Source organism: Vombatus ursinus, unplaced genomic scaffold, assembly GCF_900497805.2.
Source record: "Vombatus ursinus unplaced genomic scaffold, bare-nosed wombat genome assembly UNPS02014837.1, whole genome shotgun sequence".
Classification (NCBI taxonomy): domain Eukaryota; kingdom Metazoa; phylum Chordata; class Mammalia; order Diprotodontia; family Vombatidae; genus Vombatus; species Vombatus ursinus.
In genome coordinates, this window is record NW_020954615.1 from 5,979,698 (window position 1) to 6,001,645 (window position 21,948).

The following is a 21,948-nucleotide window of genomic DNA, read 5'->3' on the forward strand; positions in this document are numbered from 1 at the left end:
GAGCAGAGCCTAACTAAGATAGGTCTAGGAATGTTGGAGGGGAAGTAATCCAGGTTGACTAAGGCAAGGCAGGAATTCCTGTTACTCTTCTGCATATAGAACAGAATAGATATGCACACATGTGTGTGTATAGATCCATTTATGTAATATATCTATGCATACTTGCATGTGTGTTATGTTATGTATGCATGTATATGTATTTTATATGCATATGTAGGCATGTATATAAATGAGCATGGTTATAATATATTTCATTTATATTTTATATGTGTATGTATAAATATGTTACGTGTATATATACATATACAGTTATCCCTTCCACATCCAGATTTTCCCCATCACAGTTCTGATATATTATGGGTCGGCATCAGAAATTAAATGAGAATTTTGGAGGAGTTTTGCAGAAGCCGCAGATGACACAGAAAAAGTTCCGAAACTCAGAAATGCACAAAATAGATGTATAGTATACTGTATAATGCCAACATATTTTATCTTTTAATGCCATAATAATTCAGACTTCTCTGGTATGAAGGGAAGGTCAAAAAATTTTATGCAAATTTTCCAGGTCGAGGGGTGTTGTACCCCTAACCCCTGCGATGTGGAAGGGAAAACTATACATATATGTGTGTGTGTATATATGCATATATACCTATACATACATGTGTATATAATCATATGATAGAGACGGCCTGATATACCATGAATAGAGTACTAGGCCTAGAGTCACTAAGACCTGGGTTCAAATCCCACTTCTGATGTGTGCTAGCTATTTAATAGTAACAGTAGTAGTAAAAAGTATAATAATAATACTAGAGATATATATACTACTTTTAAGGTTTGCAAAGACCTCTACAAATACATCTCATTTTATCCTCACAACAACCCTGGAGGGATGTATCCTCCTTATCTCCATTTTATAGATAAGGAAACTCCAATAAATAGAGGTTAAGTGACTTGTCCAGGGGCACACAGTTAGTAAATGTCTGTGGTGGGATTTGAACTCAGGTCTTCCTGAATCCTGGTCCTACCTTTTTTTTCTGCTATGCCACCTAACTACCACCTACTCACTTAACCTCACTGGATCTCAATTTCCTCCTCTGTAAAATAAGAGAGTTGGATCAATGATATAGAAGGTGCTGATGGGGCAGTGCACAGAGTGCTGGACTAGAGTCAGGAAGATCGGAGTTCAAAACTGGCCTCAGATACTTATTAGCTGTGTGACCCTGGGCCAGTCACTTCACCTGTGTTTGCCTCAGTTTCCTCAACCATAAAATGGGATTGCTAATAATAACAGTTACCTCATATACAGTTATCCTCACAACAGTTACCTGTTGTGAGGATCAAATGAGATATTTGTGAAAAGCACATGGTACAGGGCCTGGCACAGAGTAGGGAATTCTTAATTTTTGTTTTTAATGTCATGGACCCTTTTGCAGTCTAGTGAATCTATGAGTCCCTTCTCAGAGCAGTTTGTAAATGGATTAACTAAAATACATGGGATTACAAAGAAATCTATGTCTACTAAAAAAGTTATCATAATATTAAAAACACAGTCATAGACCTCAGCTTAAGAAACTCCGCCTTAAGGGCCCTCCTGGGTCTAAATCTCTGATCTTAGAATGCTAAATTCCAGCCGATTCTGAAAGCCCTGGGGAGGAATTTGCTGAAATCTGGGGCTGGCCAGGGTGTGGCTGCTCTCAGTGAGGGGGGGGGGGGGGATCATAATAATGAACTTTGGTCTTGGAATCAGTCTGGTTCCCTGGTGAGGGTGGGGATGGGCTCCAGCCCCCTCGAAGGGTCTCACACTGCCCTCTATCTGCTGCATCTCCTTCCAGTTTGAGAACGAGCTGATCACAAAGTTAGACCAGGAGGTGGAAGGTGGCCGAGGTGACGAACAGTACAAAGTCCTGCTGGAGAAGCTGTGAGTGTCCCCCACACCCAAACCTGAGGCCGGCTCTCAGTCTGGCTTATTAAGGGATTTGGGGCCAGACTCAAAATCATGAGTGTCATGAGGCTGAATGGTCCTTGACCAGGCTGGCGGGAGCTTACGCCATCAGCTGTCAGCCCCAGGTGATGATGATGAGTCAGAAATTCCATATTTGTCCCTCACCAGCCTGGCCCGAGAGACCTGAGCAGATGGAAGAGAGGGCTGGCATCAGGTCATGCCCCACGTAGGAGATGGTACTGGAGCTGGGTTTTGAAGGAGCCTGGGATGCTAAGAGGCATTAGTGAAGAGGAAAGGCATTCCAGGCAGGGGGCACAGCCTGGGCAAAGGCACAGAGATCTGCCCCTCACAACAACCCTGTGATGTAGGTGCTCTTATTTTAGAGATGGCAAAGTTATCTGCGTAGGGGTCTCTTTTCCCAACTTTATTGTTGTTGTTTGAGGACGTGTCCTATGCCCATTGCCACCATCCTCAAACAGCAACAATAAAGGGGCTGAAGGACAGACAGACAGACAAAGACAGAGAGGCAGAGACAGAGAGAAAAGAAAGATGGTAGAGTCGTTTAACCTCAAAGAGCCCCATCCAAGACAATGCACCAAACTGTTGATAGAGGGACTTTTCTCACTGGGAGTGCCCTACACTGATCAAATCACAGGTTTGGTTTTAAAAAAAAATAAGTAAAGGCAGCATTGAATGGTGATATCTTATCACCATTGGACTTGGGATCAGAAGGGGGACCTGGGGGCATATGAAATGAGGATATCAGAATCTCCTTCCTCTATTTTCCCTTTGCCCCACCCTTCCTGCTTTGGCCGCAGCCGAGAAGCGGAGCCATAAAACACACACACCCCTGGATGGTATTTAGAAACGCTAAGCAGCCGATGATTTCCAAACAAAGGCTCCCCCAGCTGCTCTCTCCCTTGGGGGTCCTGGATTACTGACTTCTGACAGACGGCTTGGTCAGGTTTTGTGAACTGGATACAGGGGGGCACATGCAGAGCTCCCAAGTGCCCTCCATGCACATGGAGACTGGAGGGTGTCCTGAAACAAGCTTTTCTCGTACACGGGAAAGAACGGAGTGCTCAGTCTGCAGAGCTTGGGACCGGTCCTGCTGCGTCTGTCTCCACAGTAACTCTGAATCTGGCTTCTCTCCACTCCGGCAGAGACCACCCTGGCTAGCTCGGAGCCTCAGAAGCTCTCACCTGAATACTTTTGTTAGCCTCACATATGCCTCCAGGCTTCCATCTGACCTATCAGTTTACACTGGTAGAACCTACCTGCCAGGGTGGTCATCAGAGGCACATAGCTATACTGTACCCCTGCGAGCTAAATATCTGGGCATTATTATCCTCATTTTATATGCCCCCAGGTCCGCTTCTGATCCCAAGTCCAATGGTGATAAGATATCAACATTCAATGCTGCCTAAAGGCAGTAAAGTAAACTTATCTTTTTTTTTTTTAAAACCAAACCTGTGATTTGATCAGTGTAGGGCACTCCCAGTGAGAAAAGTTCCTCTATCAACAGTTTGGTGCTTTGTCTTAGATGCGGCTCTGTGAGGTTAAATGACTCTACCATCTTTCTTCTCTCTCTGTCTCTGTCTCTCTGTCTTTGTCCGTCTGTCTGTCTGTCCTTCAGCCCTTTTATTGTTGCTGTTTGAGGACGGTGGCAATGGGCATAGGACACATCCTCAAACAACAACAATAAAGTTGGGAAAAGAGACCCCTAGGCAGATATATAATGTATGTAAAAAAAAAAAATTGGCAAATGGTAAAGCTTTGCCAATGAGTCAATTAATCTTTGAGCATTTATTAAGCACCTACTATGTGCCAGGCACCATATGCTTTATAAGTATTCCCCGATGATACTATGATGTCATTAATGGGGACGTTCCCTCCAATGTTGCTAGTCATTCCTGGAGATCATGTGTGACTCTTAATAATAATTTGCATTTATGTAGCACTTTAAAGTTTACACAATGCTCTAAAAATGTTGTATCACTTTGCCCTCACAAAAACTCAAGGAGGTAAATACTATTATTATACCCATTTTCCAGATGAGGACACTGAGGCAGACATGTTTCCCCGAGAGGTCACACAGCTATTAAATGTCCAAGGCTGCTGGGCAAGTCACTTAACCCCAATTGCCTCACCCAAAAAAAAAGCAAAAATAAATAGATAAATAAATACATAAATGAATAAATAAATACATGTCCAAAGCTGGATTTGAACTCACATCTTCCTGAGTCTAGACTCAGCACTCCATTCATTGTGCCGACACACTGTTGACCACATTCTTCCATAAGTTTTCCACAGAGGTTCCATCCACTGTGTTGGGGCATTTCTCCCTTGAGTACAAGGAGGAGCCCAGCACCACAAAGTCAAGGAAACACCATCGATCCTGTAGGGTTGTGTCTGCTTTGCTGACCTGCTGAAAGCCATTGGTACTGTGTGCACCTCACATAGGGTGGCGCAGTTGACTGGGCCTGGAGTCAGCAAGACTTATCTTACTGAGTTCGAATCTGGCCTCAGATACTTAGCGGCTGTGGCCTTGAGCAAGTCACTTCACCCTGTTTGCCTCAGTTTCCTCATCTGTAAAATAAGCTAGAGAAGGAAATGGCAAACCGCTCCAGTATTTTCACCAAGGAAACCCTAAATGGGGTCATGAAGAGTCAGACACACTAAAAATGATTGAACAACAAAATGCTGCACGTGGGGTCTTTGGCTAATGCTTTTAAGTGAAGACGGTTTCAGGGCGGGGGGAGGGGGAGGTAATATACAGGAAAGAAGTGGCAGGTGATAGCAGCTGGACCTTGAGCTCATGGGATCATGGACATCTCTTCCCTTCCTTCCTCCCCACAGACTCCTAGAACACTGCCGCAAACACAAATACCTGGCCAGCTCTGGAGAAGTCTTTGCCCTCCTGGTCAGCAGCCTCTTGGAAAACCTGCTGGATTACAGGACCATCATGCATGATGAAAGCAGAGAGAATCGCATGAGCTGTACTGTCAATGTTTTGGTACGTGAGGCACCCCCCCGGCCCAGGGCTCACCGGCCTGCCAGCATCGGAGGGCACTGAGTGCCAGGAACAGAGCTAGTCTTTGGGAACACACACACACACAAGCAAAATGGTCGCTAGCCTCAAAGAGCTTGCATTCTATTGGGGGAAAGCCTGTACATCTAAGTATACATAGATATATACATGAACATGTATATATGTTCATACATGTATGTATGTATATATGAATGCATGGATTACCTGAACATTAAATATATAAGAAACAAACACCTAAGTCCAGAAGGCCTTCCTGCGTACCTGGCTGATCCCCGGCCAGCCAAAGCTACTGTTGACCCTGGAATGACCGTTCCCTGGTCCTCAGCCCTGCTGAGTTTACTCCAGCAGAAGCAGCTGATGCTGGCGCCAGCTGATCAGGCTAAGGACACTTGCATATTTTTAACTTTGAAGATAAATTAAGAAACCAGGATGGCAACCTGCACCATAAGCTCCTGACCCAACTCTTTCCCAAAGGCCATTTCGCCGTGGTTTCATGCTTTTGTGTATGGTCAGGCTGGGTGTGTTTTTAACCTCAGCCCCCCGTCAGGTGAGTCAACATTTGTGTGAGAGAGAGAGATGGGGAGAGCGTAACAACTGAATTTAGATGTTTAATGAGATGTTTAATGTTCCGATGAAACATCCATCAAGAAACCTGTATTTATAATACAATGTTATAATTTTATTTTGGCAGAATTTCTATAAGGAAAAGAAGAGAGAGGACATTTACATAAGGTAAGCTGAAAAAAACTGGTATTTGTCTCTATTCCTCTTAACTCTGCTCTTCTTTGATTCATCAATTCCACAACAAATATGTATTGACCACCAACTACATGGGGGGAGGGGTGCAGGGAGGGGACCGGTGGAGGAGGAGTAGACACAAAAAAAGTATGAGATAGAACCCCTCTCTTAAAGGAGATTAAACCCTGCTGGTGACCACAAGACTTTTATTTCTTGGTCTGGACCTGGAATCTCATTCATGTGACAAACTTCTGGCATAGAAACTCCCTCCCTTGAAGAAAATCAGCAAATCTTCTGTAAATTATGTCATTAGAGGCACTGAGAGGCTAGGTCACTGCCCAGGATCACATATCTCCTTATCAAAGTTAGGACTTGAACCCAGATCTCCTCACCTCCAAGACCAGCCTTCTATTTACCACCACATCCTGCCTCTCAGAAATGAAACATGGACTTTATGAGCAAAGCATCATAAACATAGGAACAACCCGGGACTTGGAGACAGGGGACGACTTGTTCAAATCCCAGCCTCAACACTTGTGGTCATGTGAATTTTGGCATGCCTCTTTCCCTTCTCAGAGCCTTGGTTTCCTCTTCTGAGAAATGGAAATAATAATATCTGCCTTAACTGTCTCATGGGCAGCTAGGTGATGCCATGGTGCACAGAGCGCTGGGCTTGGAATCAGGAGGACTCATCTTCCTGAGTTCAAATCCATCCTCAGACACTCACTAGCTGTGTGACCCTGGGCAAGTCACTTCACCTGTTTGCCTCAGTTTCCTCCTCTGTAAAATGAATTGGAGAAGGAATGGCAAATCACTCCAGTATCCTCACCAAGAAAACCCCAAACGGGGTCACAAAGTCAGACACAAATGAAATGACTTAACAACAACAGTAATTAACTATTATTAACATAACCTCTGACGTCTCTTCCAGCTCTGTATCGATGACACAATTCATTTAATGTTTCCTGTTGAACACTTCCAGTTGTTGTTTTATTATAAATATTTCCCCTAAAAGAAAGACGTAGTCATCCAGTGAGGCCCTGAAGAGTTGATGGCATGGATTGGCCAGATTGACGGGGGGGCAATTTCAAATCTATTGCTCCATTGAGAACAGAGATAAATAGTTGGAGAGACAGAAGATACAGTCAGGTGACAGAGGATTATTAGAGTATATCAATCAGCCAACAAGCATTTATTAAGTGCCTCTGTGTGCCAGACATTCTATTAAGCGCTAGGGATGGAATGAAAGGCACAAAGCAGACCCCGCCCCCAAGAAGCTTACAGTCCAACTGGGAAGGCGGTGTGTTCTAGAGTGATAAGGCCGGGACAGATGGTAGGAGGCCTCCTATGGGTAACTTGGGTTCCCTCCTTGTCCTTCGTTCCCCCAGGTACTTGTACAAGCTTCGGGACCTGCATCGGGATTGTGAGAACTACACGGAGGCCGCCAACACCCTCCTGCTGCACGCGGAGCTCCTCCAGGTAGGAGAGACACCACTTTACAAATGTTGAAGCACTCTCTACGATAGGTTAGTGGTAGTAATGACCGTTACTCTTGTCATCATCATTATGGTGCCACGCACAATCTGTATTTGGCCTCCGCGGTCCAGGCCGGCGAGAAATCCGTAATCCTCTGATTGTCCTCATGGTATTATGGGCCCTGACTCCAGAGCCGGGCAGACTTGGGGTGAAATCCCATCTGTGACACCCACTGTCTATGTGTGTGACCCTGGGCAGCCCCTGGAGACTGCGTGTCACAGAGGAGCTGGCTAGAGCTGGAAGGGAACTTGTTGGTCATTTGGGCCATCTTCAGAGAAAGAAACTCACACTCACTACCTTGCCCAAGGTCACGTGCCTCCAAGTGAAGCGGATACCAATGAATTAGAAGAACAGACGCTATACAGCTACCCAGAAAGGGGATCCCAAAGACATCAGCAATTACCAGCCAAAGGCTTCCATTAATTCTTTCTGAAATTGATTTACACATAGATCAAAGGTATCAGTGAAAGGCTCAGTGGATAGAGTCAGGAAGACCTGAGTTCAAATCCAGTCTCAGACAAGTCACTGGGCAAGTCACTTAACCCTGTTTACCTCAGTTTCTTCACCTGTAAAATGAGCTGGAGAAGGAAATGGGAAATCATTTCATTATCTTTGCCAAGAAAACCCCAAATGGGGTCACAAAGAGTCACATACGACTGAATAACATCCCTGATGAAAATTTGTGAAGGAAATAGGCTGGTCTGCACAGATGAGACATCTGACCCCATCTTCACAGTCACGCAATTGACTGGAATGTGTAGACGATATGAGATCCTTCTGAATTTACCGTTTGGTGATTATAAAGGAGAAAAATGCAACCTCTGAGATTTGACTAGGTGGGCTCTGAGGTCTCTTCTCCCTCTAAATCTGGTGTATGACCTAGAGACAAAGGTTCTCCTTAGCCAAGGGGCCTCATCCATTTGTTAAAATCATAACATTCTTTGACGACTCAAATCCCATACTTTACTTTGTTTGGCCATCTTATTATCATTATCAAGTTAAGCATAAATCAGGATCTCTTCTCAACTTTGATGCCTCTGTCCAAGAAGAAGTCCTGTGCAGAGGGTAAATGGAAGAGAGATTCCATATATCTGGAGACAGCCCCCAGCTACTCCCACTTGCAGATGAAACTGTGCTGATTGTATCCAGCTCCATAATACTGACCAATACTCCCAAAGCCATTCAAAAAAAGTTGGTTTAATCATCCTCATTTTGATCAATTAGCAAGAATTTCAAGCACCTACTATGTGCCAGATGCTGTCCTAGGCTCTGGTGATACCAAGATAGAAATGAAATGTCTTCAAGAAACACATTCCATTGGGGAAAATAACATATGTATATGTATATATATATATATAGTTTGGTGACACCGTGGAGAATTTTAGACCTGAGTAGACATTTAATAGTTATGTGACCCCTGGATAAGTCACTAACCTCACTTTTCTCATCTATAAAAGGGGGATAATAATAGCACCTACTTCCAAGAGTTGTTATAAAGATAAAATTAGATAATATTTGTATAAATGCTAGCTACCACTGCTGCTGCTATGATTGTTGTTATTATTGTTATACAAAATAAGTATAAAGTAAAAAAAAATCAATGAAATTTTGTTAAGCTCTTACTGTGTGGCAAGTCGTGGGGCAGGGGTGTGCTGAAGGCTCGTGAGAGCATCTGCACCTTGGAAATCAGCAAATGTTCCTAACCCGGGCTTGGTTTGGGGTTTTTATTATTTCATTTGCCTTCGGCCAACTCTGTAGCACTCTCAACAACTCCAGGCAGTTACCTGTCTTGAGAACCCATCTTTTCAGCCCTCACCATCTCCTACTGATGCTGCAAGACTTGTAGTTATGGAATATTATAATCTCTGATCACCCAGACTGGACTTGAGGAAAACAATGGATGGGGAGTGTGAATGGGTTACATCTTATTCCTGCTGTAACTCTGGCAGAAGAGGAGGTTTAATAGATCTTATCCAGGAACTGCAAGATCAGAAAAGGAGGTGAGCAAGTCGTGTGGTCAAAGATGCTGGGTAGACAACCCAGGGGGCCCAGAGGCCGCTGCTATCTACACAATATATAAAGACCCAAAAAGAGACCTCCAGTGTGATGGGCATATTCTCCAAGGAGGATTTATGGAAGGAAGCAGGCAAGAACAGTGCAGGATAAGAATGAATGAATGAATGAATGAATGCTTGTTGTTGTTCAGCCATATCCAACTCTTCATTACCCCATCTGGGGTTTTCCTGGCAGTGATGCTGGAGTGGTTTGCCATTTACTTCTCCAGCTCATTTTACAGATGAAGAAACTGAGGCAAACAGGATTAAGTGACTTGCCCAGGGTCACACAGTAAGTGTTTGAGGCCAGATTTGAGCTCAGGAAGATGAGTCTTTTTGACTCCAGGGCCCCTTGCTCTATCCGCTGCACCACCCAGCTGTCCCACCCCATCCCTCATCTTAGCCTTTCTACTGTACCGCTTAGCTATTACAGGAACAATTCAAGTTAACCATTCAGACAGCATTTACTAAGCACCTTTTGTGTTCCAGGAACTGTGCTAGGCATAGGAGATGCAAAGACAAAAATGATGCAGTCCCTCCCCTCAGAGAGCTTCCATTTTATTGGATGGAACTGTTTTAAAACATCTTCTCATATTATGTATTCCAGATATATTCAGATCATACATTGAAAAGCAAGGGATGGCCTTAGCTGAACACCTGAGTTCAGATCTTATCTGTGGCTGGCTCTATGATACTAGACAAGTTATTTTACCTCTTTTGCTCCAGGCAATGCTATAAGATTCTAAGTTAGAGGGCGGGTACCGATCTGTGTGGGGAAAGAGAATTTCCTCACCAAGACTTCCCTGCACTCGTGAAATCACAGATCTGGACAAGGCAAGGCAACCGGCATTTATTTGTCAGACCCTCACTGTGTACCAGGCATGGTGCAAAGTGCTGGGCATGCAATACAAGGAGAAAGAAAAACATTCCCTGCCCTTAAGAATCTCATATTCTAGTGGGGGAAAGACAAAGCGCAAAAGGTGGCTGAAAGGGGAGTGCCATGTATGGGCATGGTATTAAAGTCCAGAAGGGCAGAAGCACAGCAAAGAGGGAAATAAAGGCTGGCCAGCCTAGGTCTCTCTCCAAAATGGAGGCCCTGGTAAGAATTCACCAAGGAAGGAAGAGGGCTAACCCAATGATGGCATAGAGGATTCCAGCTAACGTACCATTGGAGGAAAAAACTCAGTTGAAGTCATTGTAAGGCGCAAGCATTTTGGTTTTATGATATTGCTTGGTATTTGTTCATATGTCTGGTTTTTTTTCTTCTTTTCTAGTGGTCAGACAAGCCCTGTGTGCCCCACTTGCTCCAGAGGGACAGCTACCATGTGTATTCCCAACTGGAGCTCAAAGAGAAGTTGTACCAAGAAATCATCTCGTACTTCGACAAGGGCAAAGTGAGTGTCTTCTGGAGGAGCAGTTGGGGGTCAAGTCCTGACGTGGCTACATCGTGCCTTGGGTCCCTCGATGGGCTTGGACCGGATGGCCAATAATTCAGCTCAATCAGACAAGCATTTATTGGGCACTTACAATTTGCCAGGCTCTCTCCTAGGACTGGGGATACAGAGATAAAAAGGAGAACAGCTCTTCTGGCTTCTTAGGAGACATTCATGTCTTGATTACCTCTGAATCCTCCCCCCTCAAAAAAAAAAAATAAGGGACAGAAGCTCCTGAAGAAATGAAAGGGAGAAAGGTCTAAGGGATCATGATGCTGGGATTAGTTGGCCTAATCAGAGGAGAAAAGGAAACTAAAAAGCCTCTCTGCAGCTAGACCAGGAGGTGGAATGGAAAAGACATTTTTCCTGGAGTCAGAAGACCTAGGTTCTAATTCTGGTTTGACATTTTCTGAACAAATTGACTGTGCAAAACAATTCACATCTCAGAACCTCAGGGTTTTTTTTTTTTCCTCCCATCAGCAAAAATGGGAATATGACCTACTTGGTATGTTTGCCCTTAGGTAGGCTGCTTCCTCTTCTGAGCCTCAGTTTCCTCATTTGTAGAATGAGTATAGAAATCAATGATTTCTCAGGTACTTGGCAGCTTTAAATTCTGTGATCCTATGACTTGTGAAGAAAGGGCTTTGTAAACCAAGTAATTGTCAACTGTTGTTGTTGGTGTCTTACAAAAAGAGCCTGAACAGAGGTGTCCCAAGGCTTGTTGGAGTTGTTGGAGATGGGGTAGCAGGCACCTATTCAGTCCTTCTCCTCTGCTCTTCCCAACCTCTTGGCTGACTGATATCGATAGGACAACTCTCTGGGGGCACCAGCCTCAACCGCTGCAGTCCGTTCTCTTGTTAGTGTTGGCTTGCACAGTTTAGCATGAATCTGGAAGTCTGTGTGTGGTGGGGAGGAGAGGATACTGGAGGGCTGTTTGACCTGACTGCATAATGTGTCTTTGACCTTACTTCCCACATCATTTTCAAAATTCTCCTCAAAACTCACATTTATGGCTAAATAAATCCTTGAAGCTTAATAGGCTTGTAAATAACCCTTTACTGTTTGCAAAGCACCTGATCCCCCTTATGTTATTAATGACCCCAACAACAGTCCTCAGAAGGAGGTGCTATTTTTGTCATCCCCATCTTACAGATGAGGAAATTGAGGCTTATAGAGTCTTACAGACTCGTCCGTGGTCACACAGATAGTAAGTGGCTTAAGCAGGATTTGATCCCCCAGGTCTCCTGGAAACAGGATGAGAAATGGTCACCATGAATATGGATTCTTGGGCCTGCAGTTCCTGATACTAAGAAGCAGCCGGGACATAATAAATAAAGAGCCAGTCTTGAAATCAGGGTGACCCAGGCTCAGGCCTAGATGAATTAACACATACTGTCTATGTGACCCTGGACAACTCACTTAACTTCTCTCGGGGCTCTTGACCAGAGGCATCAAACGCCCTTGACATAGGCACCCTGAGTGTTCCCGGAACCAGATTAAAATGTACTTGGGAAATTTCTAACAAAATAAATAAAAATACAATAGAACATAGATAATGTTAATATGTGGTTTTCTAAGTCAATAGCCAGCATCAGGGTTCCTTAATTTAATGGCCCCATTTCTACTTAAGTTCCACCCACTGATCAAGGCCACTCTTTAAAGACTCCAATGAAATCATTGGTCTAAAAAAAAAAGAATGAAAGAAAGAAAGAAAGAAAGAAAAATCACTGGTCCAGCCTCATCTCTTATAATCAATCTCTCAGTTAGAGAGAGAATAGGATATTGCCTGATATTTTTCTAGTGCAATTTAAATGCATCATCTCTGATACAAAGAAAGGCAAAAACAGACCCTGCTCTCCAGGAGTTTGTATTCTATTGGATAAGTCTACTTGTAAAAAGACAGGTATGTACGTGTTCCATACAGAGAGGATGCAAGGTCACCTTTGAGGGGAAAACCACAATGCTATGGCCAGGGAGTTCAAAATTAGAACTCAGGGCTCTTGTCTCACCTCGTTCCTTACCTCTTTGTCAACTTAATCGCTGAGCCAGAGCTGGCTTTCTCATCAAATAAACTTGGCCGCTGTCCAGGTCCTAATGCTTCTTGTACCTTGTCCTCTAAACTCTTTCTGACATTGTTATGGGAGCACGGCATTCCTCAGAGTCTGGCAGGCAGAAGTGAGAGGAAGATGCCTCCTTGGCCAAGTGGCCAAGAGACATAGAAAGTCTCTAATGTCAGCGAGGGGTCAAGCTGATCCGAGAGAGCCAGGCAGCCGGGAATGTCGGCAGTAACTCAACCCAGCTGCCGGCCTGCTGCTTCTCCTGCATTCTCATGAATGGTTTTTGCAGCTGATACAATCGTTCTCTTGTTTTCCATCCCCATCCTGACCTCTGTCTTCCGGAAGATGTGGGAGAAAGCCATCAAACTCAGCAAGGAGTTGGCCGAGACCTACGAGAGCAAAGTGTTTGACTACGAGGGGCTTGGCAACCTCCTGGTGAGTCCCCGAGGGGGTCGCTCTGGCAGGTTCTAGAGGGTCACACGAGTCACATCCATTGGGCCCCTGCTATTCAGGAGGGCTTCAGGGGGTGACGAGCCTAGCAAAAATCTTGCTAAACTTTGTTTTCATTGAAATGTTTTCAAAATTAGGGAAACATTTTGGTAGAGACAATATCCTGTTCTCTGCTGATGGAAGTTACCAGAGATAGAAAACGAGAGCAGGGGCCAACCTCAAACTCTTTAAGGGTCATCCCCTTTGCTCCAAACATCCCTAAGCCTAGACCTCTCTGAAGGATGAGGAGGCTAGTCAGCATTTATATAACACTTGAAGGGTTGCAAAGTGCTTCTAATACGTTAACTTGCTTGAACCCTCAAAATGAGGAAACTGAGTCTGAAAGAAGTTGTGATTTGCTCAGAGTCACATAGCTAGACGATGTCTAAGGTAAGATGGAAACTCAGGTCTTCCTGAGTTCCAAGTCTAACATTGAGTCCATTGGGACCCCCAGCTACAGCCTCATGGAACTGAATTAGGAAGGAGCAGGTCTAGCCCATACTGGCCTTCCATGAATGGAAGGGTTTGGTTCAGTTTCCCAATGTTCATCCTTAGTAAACACACACACACAAAAAAAAAGCAGGACCAGGACATTGGACTTGGAGTCAGGAAGAACTGGGTTTTTATTTATTAGCTTTGTGACCTTAAGCAAGTAACTTGTTCTCTCTGAAACTCGGTTCCCCCCACCCCACACACACACACCCTGCAAAATGGGAATAATAATGCCTGTTCAATTTATCTCACAAGGTGAAGCACAAATGAGGTAATATTTATAGAAAACTTTGTTCAATGCCTTCATTTCTCAATATATTCCTCCCTAATTTCTCATTGTATCTAGAAATTTATAAAAGTTGGGGCAGGTAGGTGGCGCAGTAGACAGAGCACCGGCCCTGGAGTCAGGAGGACCTGAATTCAAATCTTGTCTTAGACCAGACACTTGACTTATTAGCTGTGTGACTCTGGGCAAGTCACTTAACCTCAATTGCCTCCCCAAAAACAAAACAAAAAACAAACAAAAAAAGAAATTTATAAAAGTTTAGAAAAAGCAAAACAGCAAACCAAATCCTATAGTTTTTGCAGTGTCCACGCCTACAGTCTGCAAAGAAGGGAAGGAGATACACTTTGTCATCTCTTCCTCAGGGTCTTAATCAGTCATTAAAAACACACAGGGTTTTATTTTCTTAGTTTTTAATCCTTTTCATTTTTTTTAAATAAATTTTATTGATATCTTTTCATTTTTCATTTACATTGTTTAAATACTTTTTATGGATGTCTTTGGGTTTTTTTTAATATCATCAAAATTTTCCCAGTATCGTTTCCCTCCCAGAAAGTCACTCTATTCGACAAACAAAAAAAAAATTATTTTAAAGATTAAAAAAAAAAAGAGGGGGAAATTTTTGTCTCATTTCTTTTAAAAGTAAATCTTCATTGATATTTACATTTCCCATTCAATCCTACCCTCCCTTTTACCAGAGAGTGAATAAGGAAGAATAAGAAAGAGAAAGGGGAGGAAAACATACAAGAAAACTAACCAGCGTATTGACAAAGCTGGCATAATAGCCAGTGTTCCACCCCCATCGTCCCCCACCTCTATAAAAGTAGAGGGCTGGGGCAGAAGGCAATTTTCTTCTCACGTCTGTTCTTTGGGGTCGTTATAACTTCACCACATTCACTTCTGACGCCATTCTAGCTATTCGCCTTGTTCTTGTCATTGCGTATGTTGTGGTCTTCTGCATCCTTCACTCTGAACTCCATGGAATTCTTCCCATGCATCTCTGCACTCTTCATATATATTGTTTTGTATAGCTCAGTGATATTCCATACCGTTCATGAATCACACCCTGTTTAGACATTGCCCACTTGTTGGGCATTTACTTTTCCCCTCACTTTTTTGCTGCTACAAAAAGCCCCTTGTAAACCTTGAAGTGCTTTGTAATGACAATTAATATTCTTGTGTAGTCTCCAAGCTCCATGGCTATTCACTCTTTTTTTCAACAAATTTTGATTTTGTATCACCTAAATGTCTCCCTGCGTGCATTCTCCTTCCTTCTCCCAAAGAGTCATGCATTATAATAAAGATTTTTTTTTACGAGAGAAAGGGAAAAAAGAGAAAAAAAATTCAACAAAACTGATCAATGCATTGGCATTATCTGACATTATATGCAGTGGGGCACTGCCGTGGGCCCCCTCCCTCACGTCTACAAAGGAGTCGGGTGGATAAGCTTTCCTGTCTTCTCTTGGGCCAGGTGTGTCCTTTGTCATTTTATAACATCGACGTCAGATTTTCGTGGTGCTGGTCCTTCCATTTACATCACTGTGGTCTTTGTATTTGTGGTGCTCTTGGCTCTGCTTCTCCTTGCTTCACAAAAGTTATCTGTGTGATCTCTAAGCTCCATGGCTCCTAGTCCCAACATTTCCATTCTTTCTTTCATTTCAGAAAAAACGGGCCTCGTTTTATGAGAACATCATTAAAGCAATGAGGCCCCAGCCAGAGTACTTTGCTGTCGGTTACTACGGACAAGGCTTCCCGTCGTTTCTTCGGGTAAGAGATCCCAGTGGGCTCTGAGGCTGTTGGACATGTCCAAGTCTGAAAAAGAAGAGTTTATTCTCATCATCCCCGGTTCACTCCCCCCACGGCCTTGGGTTAGCATCTGTGCATGGTTCCTTCTCAATGTGGGTGGTAGGGGAGGAAAACATTTCCGGAACTGTCCAGCATCTCCACCCCGCTCTTCACCTCCCCTCCCTAGACACCACCAACATTCTGGCAGAACTTTTTAGCAAATGGTTTGTCCCAGGTGGAATGAGATGGAGAAAACAGGCCACTGCCGTGTCCGGCTGGAAGGAACGAAGAGCCAGTTAATTGTTTGTTTATTTATGCAATTTCTAGCTGGAATTGAAAACAGCTCGGCCTCTGAAATTGGCCAAAAATATACAATCTACCCACTCCCTTAAAAACTGTGGAAAGTACACTGATTTCCCCAGGGTTTTTCACACCCTTAATGAGAAATCAGTGTGGTATGGTAGGAGTACAGGCTCTTCTGATCCAAGCTGTGCCCCTTCTCCTCTCCAACCATAACCAAGTGTTTAACATCGCTGAGACTCAGTTTTCTCATTTGTGAAATAGTGATGATTCTGTCTATCCTGCTCCCTACTTCATGAGGGCTATTGTGACAATTGAATTAAATTCTGAATGAAAAAGTACTCTGAAGTCTTTAAAGAGTATATGTAATTCCAAAGGCAGTGTTCTATCCACAGTGCCTTGCTGCCTCTCAGATTCAATTTCAATAGGCTTATTATTATTAATATCATTATTATTAATCTTATGAAATTTGCATTTGAGAGGCAATGAGTCACCATGGGTAGAGCACTGCCTTTGGAGTCAAGGACCTAGTTCAAATCCCACCTCAAACAACTACTGTTTGTGCCTTGGTTTCCTCATTTGAAAAATTGGGGGGGGGTTGGACTCCACATCCCCAGCTGGAATGGGGAGGTTTAAATCAGTGATTCCTCTCATCTTTTATCATCATATTATTTTGTTAAGCAGTGTGATATAGGGGATGCAGAGCTACCCTTGAAGCCAGGAAGACCCACTTTCAAATTCTAGCTCTTACTCCATAATAACTGTGTGTCCTGGTACAAGTTATTTAATCTCCACATGTTCTAGGCAATTCTTAAGTTTCTGAGAATGTGATGACCTGCACTCTCCCTTTCCTCACCTGGGAGTTCCCTATTACATTGAAATCCCAAGTCTAATCTATCCTTAACTTCATCAACATCATTAGTCTTGTCTTATTAAATGGAGTTTAGATAGAAAGGGTCTTAGGGCAAGTCTCTATCCTGCTATTCATCATTGATTAATTGCCTACTATGTGCCAGGTACCCTAGGCACTGGGGGATTAAAAAAAAAAGGTGAAACCATTTACATTCTATCAGGCGACACTACATGTGTCTTTGTAAGTACCTGCAAAATACCCCCAGAGTCCTTTTTAAAGGGAATTCACTAGGAGCCATCATCTTTCATATTTAATGTTCTGTGGTCTGTTTCAGAGGAAGATAAAACAGCTGCTTTTTGTAATTAAATAAAATCATTGGGAATCTTCTGTGGACTCACTTTGAGCAAGGCTGGGACAACTCCAGCAGCAGACAGGCATGACAATCCATCCCCTGGTCCGCACTCAAAACCTTTCTCCCTCACGACAATCAAGATTTATCAGTGACCCCGTCTCTCAACAAATGAGCTTGAAACTCATTGTTTCCATATGTATTGACTCTTGTAAAGCCTGCAGTGAATCTCAATGGGCCCTTATAAAACTTCCCAGAAAGAAATGACCCAATGTTAATTCTTCAACATTTTCTAATCCATTGCCTTCCCAATGGGAAGACCTTTTCATCCTTAGAAACTGGATGGTGTAACCATTGGCTAACTTTTTAAAAATATATATATTTATTTTTAGTTTTCAACATTCACTTTCATAAGATTTTGAATTTTAAATTTTCTTCCCCTCCCAAAGATAGCATGCAATCTGATATAGGCCATACATGTACATCATATTAAACATATTTCCACATTAGTCATGTTGTAAAAAAAAGAATTAGAACCAAAGGGAAAAACCATGAGAAAGGAAAAAAAAAAGGAAAAAGAGTATGCTTCAATCTGCATTCAGACTCCATAGTTCTTTCTCTAGATGTGGACAACATTTTCCATCATGAGTCTTTTGGAGTTGTCTTAGATCCTTGCATTGCTAAGAAGAGTTAAGTCTACCCAAGTTAGTTATCGTACAATGTTGCTGTTACTGTGTACAATGTTTTCCTGGTTCTTCTCACTTCACTCAGCATCAGTTCATGCAAGTCTTTCCAGGTTTTTCTGATGTCCGCCTGCTCATTGTTTCTTATGGCACAATAGTATTTTATTACATTCATATATCACAACTTGTTCAACCATTCCTCAGTTGATGGGCATCCCCTCAATATCCACTTCTTTGCCACCACAAAAAGAACTACTATAAATATTTTTGTACATGTGGGTCCTTTTCCCATTTTTATGATCTCTTTGGGATACAGCCCTAGAAGTGCTATTGCTGGGTCAAAGGGTATGCACAGTTTTATAGCCCTTTGGGCATAGTTCCAAATTGCTCCGTGGAAATTTTTCTCTCTCAGCAGCACCATCACTATCTCCTACTCTCCAGGCCTTGATCCCTCAAATACTTCTGAATCCTCCTCAAAGAGTCAAAGAATCAGAGTTGGAAGAGACCTTGGTGGCCATCCAATCCAACCTGCATCTGAAAAAAAAATCCTATCAATCAATTAGAAAGAAAAATTCCCATTCAATGCCTAGTCTGTGCCAGGCACTGTGCTCGGCACTAGGCATAGCACAAATTCCACCTAGCTTGCCAGTGGTCTTCCAGTCTTTGCTTGTCCTTTGATCATCACTCCCAAGCAATCAAGCTGTGTAGATGCTTCCTTTTTCATATCTCCTGCCTTGGGCACTGTCACTCTGTCACCTCACCCCTGTAAATGGTAGTAGCTGAGCTGGCCTTCTCCTGCCTTTAGTCTCTAATTCCTCCAGACGGTTTTACTTCAGCACCGCTCCTCTTATTCCTCTACTCAAGCACCTTAGCAGCCTTCTCTGGCCTTCAAGCCTCCACCCCACATACTTGGCCCTACCTTACATAATTAACCTTACTTCTCACCTTTTCCCCATATAGTTCCTCTTCTGCAGATGGACTGGACCCAAGTACCATGCTCGTTCTTACCCTCACTCACACTGTTGGTGGTGGTGGTCAGTCATTTCAATCGTATCTGACTCATCACAATCCCATTTGGAATTTTCTTGGCAAAGATACTGGACTGGTTTGCCATTTCCTTCTCCAGCTTCCAGATGAGGAAACTGAGACAAACAAGGTTAAGTGGCTTGCCCAGGGACACACAGCTAATAAGTATCTGAGGCTGGATTTCAATTCAGGTCCTCCTGACTCCAGGGCAGCTAGGTGGCACAGAAGAACAAAACAACTTCCTGACCCCAGACCCATATCCACTGCACCATCTGGCTGCCTCATCACTGACAGGGATAGTTTCCTCTTCATTTTACATCTATCCCGTCCACCTGTACCATGCCTCTAGCCTGTTTCGTTCTAATCTTCCTCTCTTCCTTGAACATCCAGAACAAAATCTTCATCTATCGAGGAAAGGAGTATGAGCGGAGGGAAGACTTCAACCTGAAGCTGCTGACTCAGTTTCCCAATGCAGAGAAGATGACCAGTACAACTCCTCCAGGAGAGGAAATCAAATCATCTCCCAAACAGTGTATCCTTTGCTATGGCTTTCACTTGGCTTGGCTAGGAGGCTAAGTGATATCTTGGCTAGACTCCCTGTGACCATCAGCTACTTGCTTCAGCTCTCTGCCTCAGTTTCCCTTTGTGTAATATATCTGAGCCCCTATAATTCAATTCCATTTCATTCATTAAATATTTGTTAAGCTCTTTGTGCGTGCCAGACATTGTACTAGGTACTAGAAATGCAAAGACAAGACAGAACATTCCCTGCCCTTGAGGAATTTATTAGCGAAAAGACAATGTATACAGATAAGTAAACGTAAAATAAATAAGTTATCTTAGTGGGAAGAAATGATGAGTAAGAAGCAATGTGAGGAATAGGTTCAGATGAGAGAAAGAGCACAGCACTTAGAGTCAGGGTTTCTGACTTGTAGTATTCAATCCAGCCCAGCCTGGCTGTCTGGGGCTGGGCCAACTCATATAACCCCCAGGAGCCTCAGTTTCCTCATCATGAAAATAAGAAGATAGACTAGATGGCCTCAAAGGTCCCTTCCACCTTTCCAGTCTACCATTCTTTGAAATTCCAAGTAAACTCAAAGTTCTTCATCCTAGAAGTAGAATCAATGGGGCTGATACCCTGCCAGGTCTTCTTGCTCAACCCAGCAGGTACCAAAATTTGACTAAATCATGTGGCATAGTGGATAGAGAGCTGGCCTAGAAACCAGGAAGACCTGTGCTCAAATCCTACCTCGACAGATACTGGTTGTGTGATCTTAGACAAGTCCTATAACCTCTCAAAGCTCTAGGCAGCACTCCAGAAAATGTCAAGGTCCAGAGAAGGTGTCCACAGCACAGGTGGAGGGAGTTTCCTCACCTGAGCCTTCCCCATAGCAGCAAAATCAGAGGTCTAGCTCTTATCTCTATTCCATTCTTCCTCCAGATATTTGACCAAAAATTGGACAATTTCTAAGAACAATAATCTAAAATACAGTATCTCGCGGTTTCTTACTTGATCTCTCCCCACTTTTAGCCTCCAATAAACCTTCTCAAATGTAAAAGAAAGACAAAATTATTATCTGTTTTCAGCCATAAATAAACCAAAGGTCAAACTTTAATTCAGCCAACATTTATTGAGCATTTACTATACAGAAACTTGGGGACAGGCCAGCTGAAAAATTAAAACACAATTTCATATTGATCACCAGTTGCCTTTTGTCCTGGAGTCAGAAAGACCTCAATTCAAATCTGTCCTCTGATGCTTTCTAGCTATGTGACCCTGGGCAAGTCACTTGACCTTTGTCTGCCTCAGTTTTCCCAACTGTAAAATGGGGGTAATAACAGCACTTACCTTGTAAAGTTATTGTGAGGATCACATGAGATAATCTTTGTAAAACTCTTGGTACAGTGCCTGGCACATAGTAGGTACTATGTCAATACTTATCCCCTTCCCTTTCCCTATGACTTTATGAGCAGAAATTATTTTTGCATGTGAACAGGAGCCCTCCCCTCCCCACCCCCATCACAACCCTTCCATACTAGTCCCCTAGAGGGGTAGTTCAGAGGGAGTAGTTTGGTTGCCTTCCAATAGTGTATAACCTGGTTCCTTCTTCTCATATTTATGAGGTGATATAGTGGAAAGAATTCTAAATTTGGAGTCAGAAGACTTGAGTTTAAATTCCATCTGTTCCAGTTACTACCTTGGGCAAATCATTTCACCTCTCTGGGTCTCAGTTTCCTCAACTTTAAACTGAGTAGATTGGATTAAGTGATCTCTAAGGGCCCCTCCCAGTTCAAATTTTATGGTCCCAAGTCCTTTATTAATATGAGTACATATGGCAGAAAAAAAAGTAATGCACGTCCTTCTTTGTTATGAGTATGTATGATAGAAAAAGAATAAACGATTAAAAAAGTAGATGGGCTGGTAATGGACGAATAACAAAGGATAGCCAGTAAATGAGGGCATGTGTTCCATTGGCATCCTCACGATTTCAGGAGAAATAACCCAGAAGTCACTAAAACTGTTTAGCATGACCACCACTAGGTGACTGAAGACTGCTATGTTTATAGAAGCATTTTTTATCGTTGTTGTAAGTAACGAGAAACAAAGTGAGTGCCCATCAACTGGAGCACCATTAATCTAGTTGTGGCATATGAATATAATTGGAATATTAGTGCCCCATTGAAAATGTGATAAATAGAACTGAGCAATGTTAGGAGAACTCAGGGAAGACCTTCAACATTTTAGGTGAACCCCTTTGGTAAACTTAACAAAGGACATGCACAAGGGTTTCACTGGATGGACCACCATTGACATGATTGGAGGGACCACATGGAAAGATACAATAGCCATTGGCATCTTGAAGTCCCTCATT

At 43.1% G+C, this 21,948-nt stretch overlaps 1 protein-coding gene across 1 annotated transcript in view; it reads left to right on the forward strand.

Moving 5' to 3' along the window:
- Positions 1–21,948, forward strand: part of DOCK5 (dedicator of cytokinesis 5) — a 245,450-nt gene that overhangs the window by 194,354 nt on the left and 29,148 nt on the right. The window contains exons 34-41 of the mRNA XM_027839938.1: positions 1,836–1,921; positions 4,805–4,961; positions 5,689–5,729; positions 7,124–7,214; positions 10,600–10,719; positions 13,161–13,250; positions 15,742–15,846; positions 19,466–19,607. Of these exons, the coding sequence (XP_027695739.1) occupies positions 1,836–1,921; positions 4,805–4,961; positions 5,689–5,729; positions 7,124–7,214; positions 10,600–10,719; positions 13,161–13,250; positions 15,742–15,846; positions 19,466–19,607 (832 nt within the window). The remainder of the gene's footprint in view (positions 1–1,835; positions 1,922–4,804; positions 4,962–5,688; positions 5,730–7,123; positions 7,215–10,599; positions 10,720–13,160; positions 13,251–15,741; positions 15,847–19,465; positions 19,608–21,948) is intronic.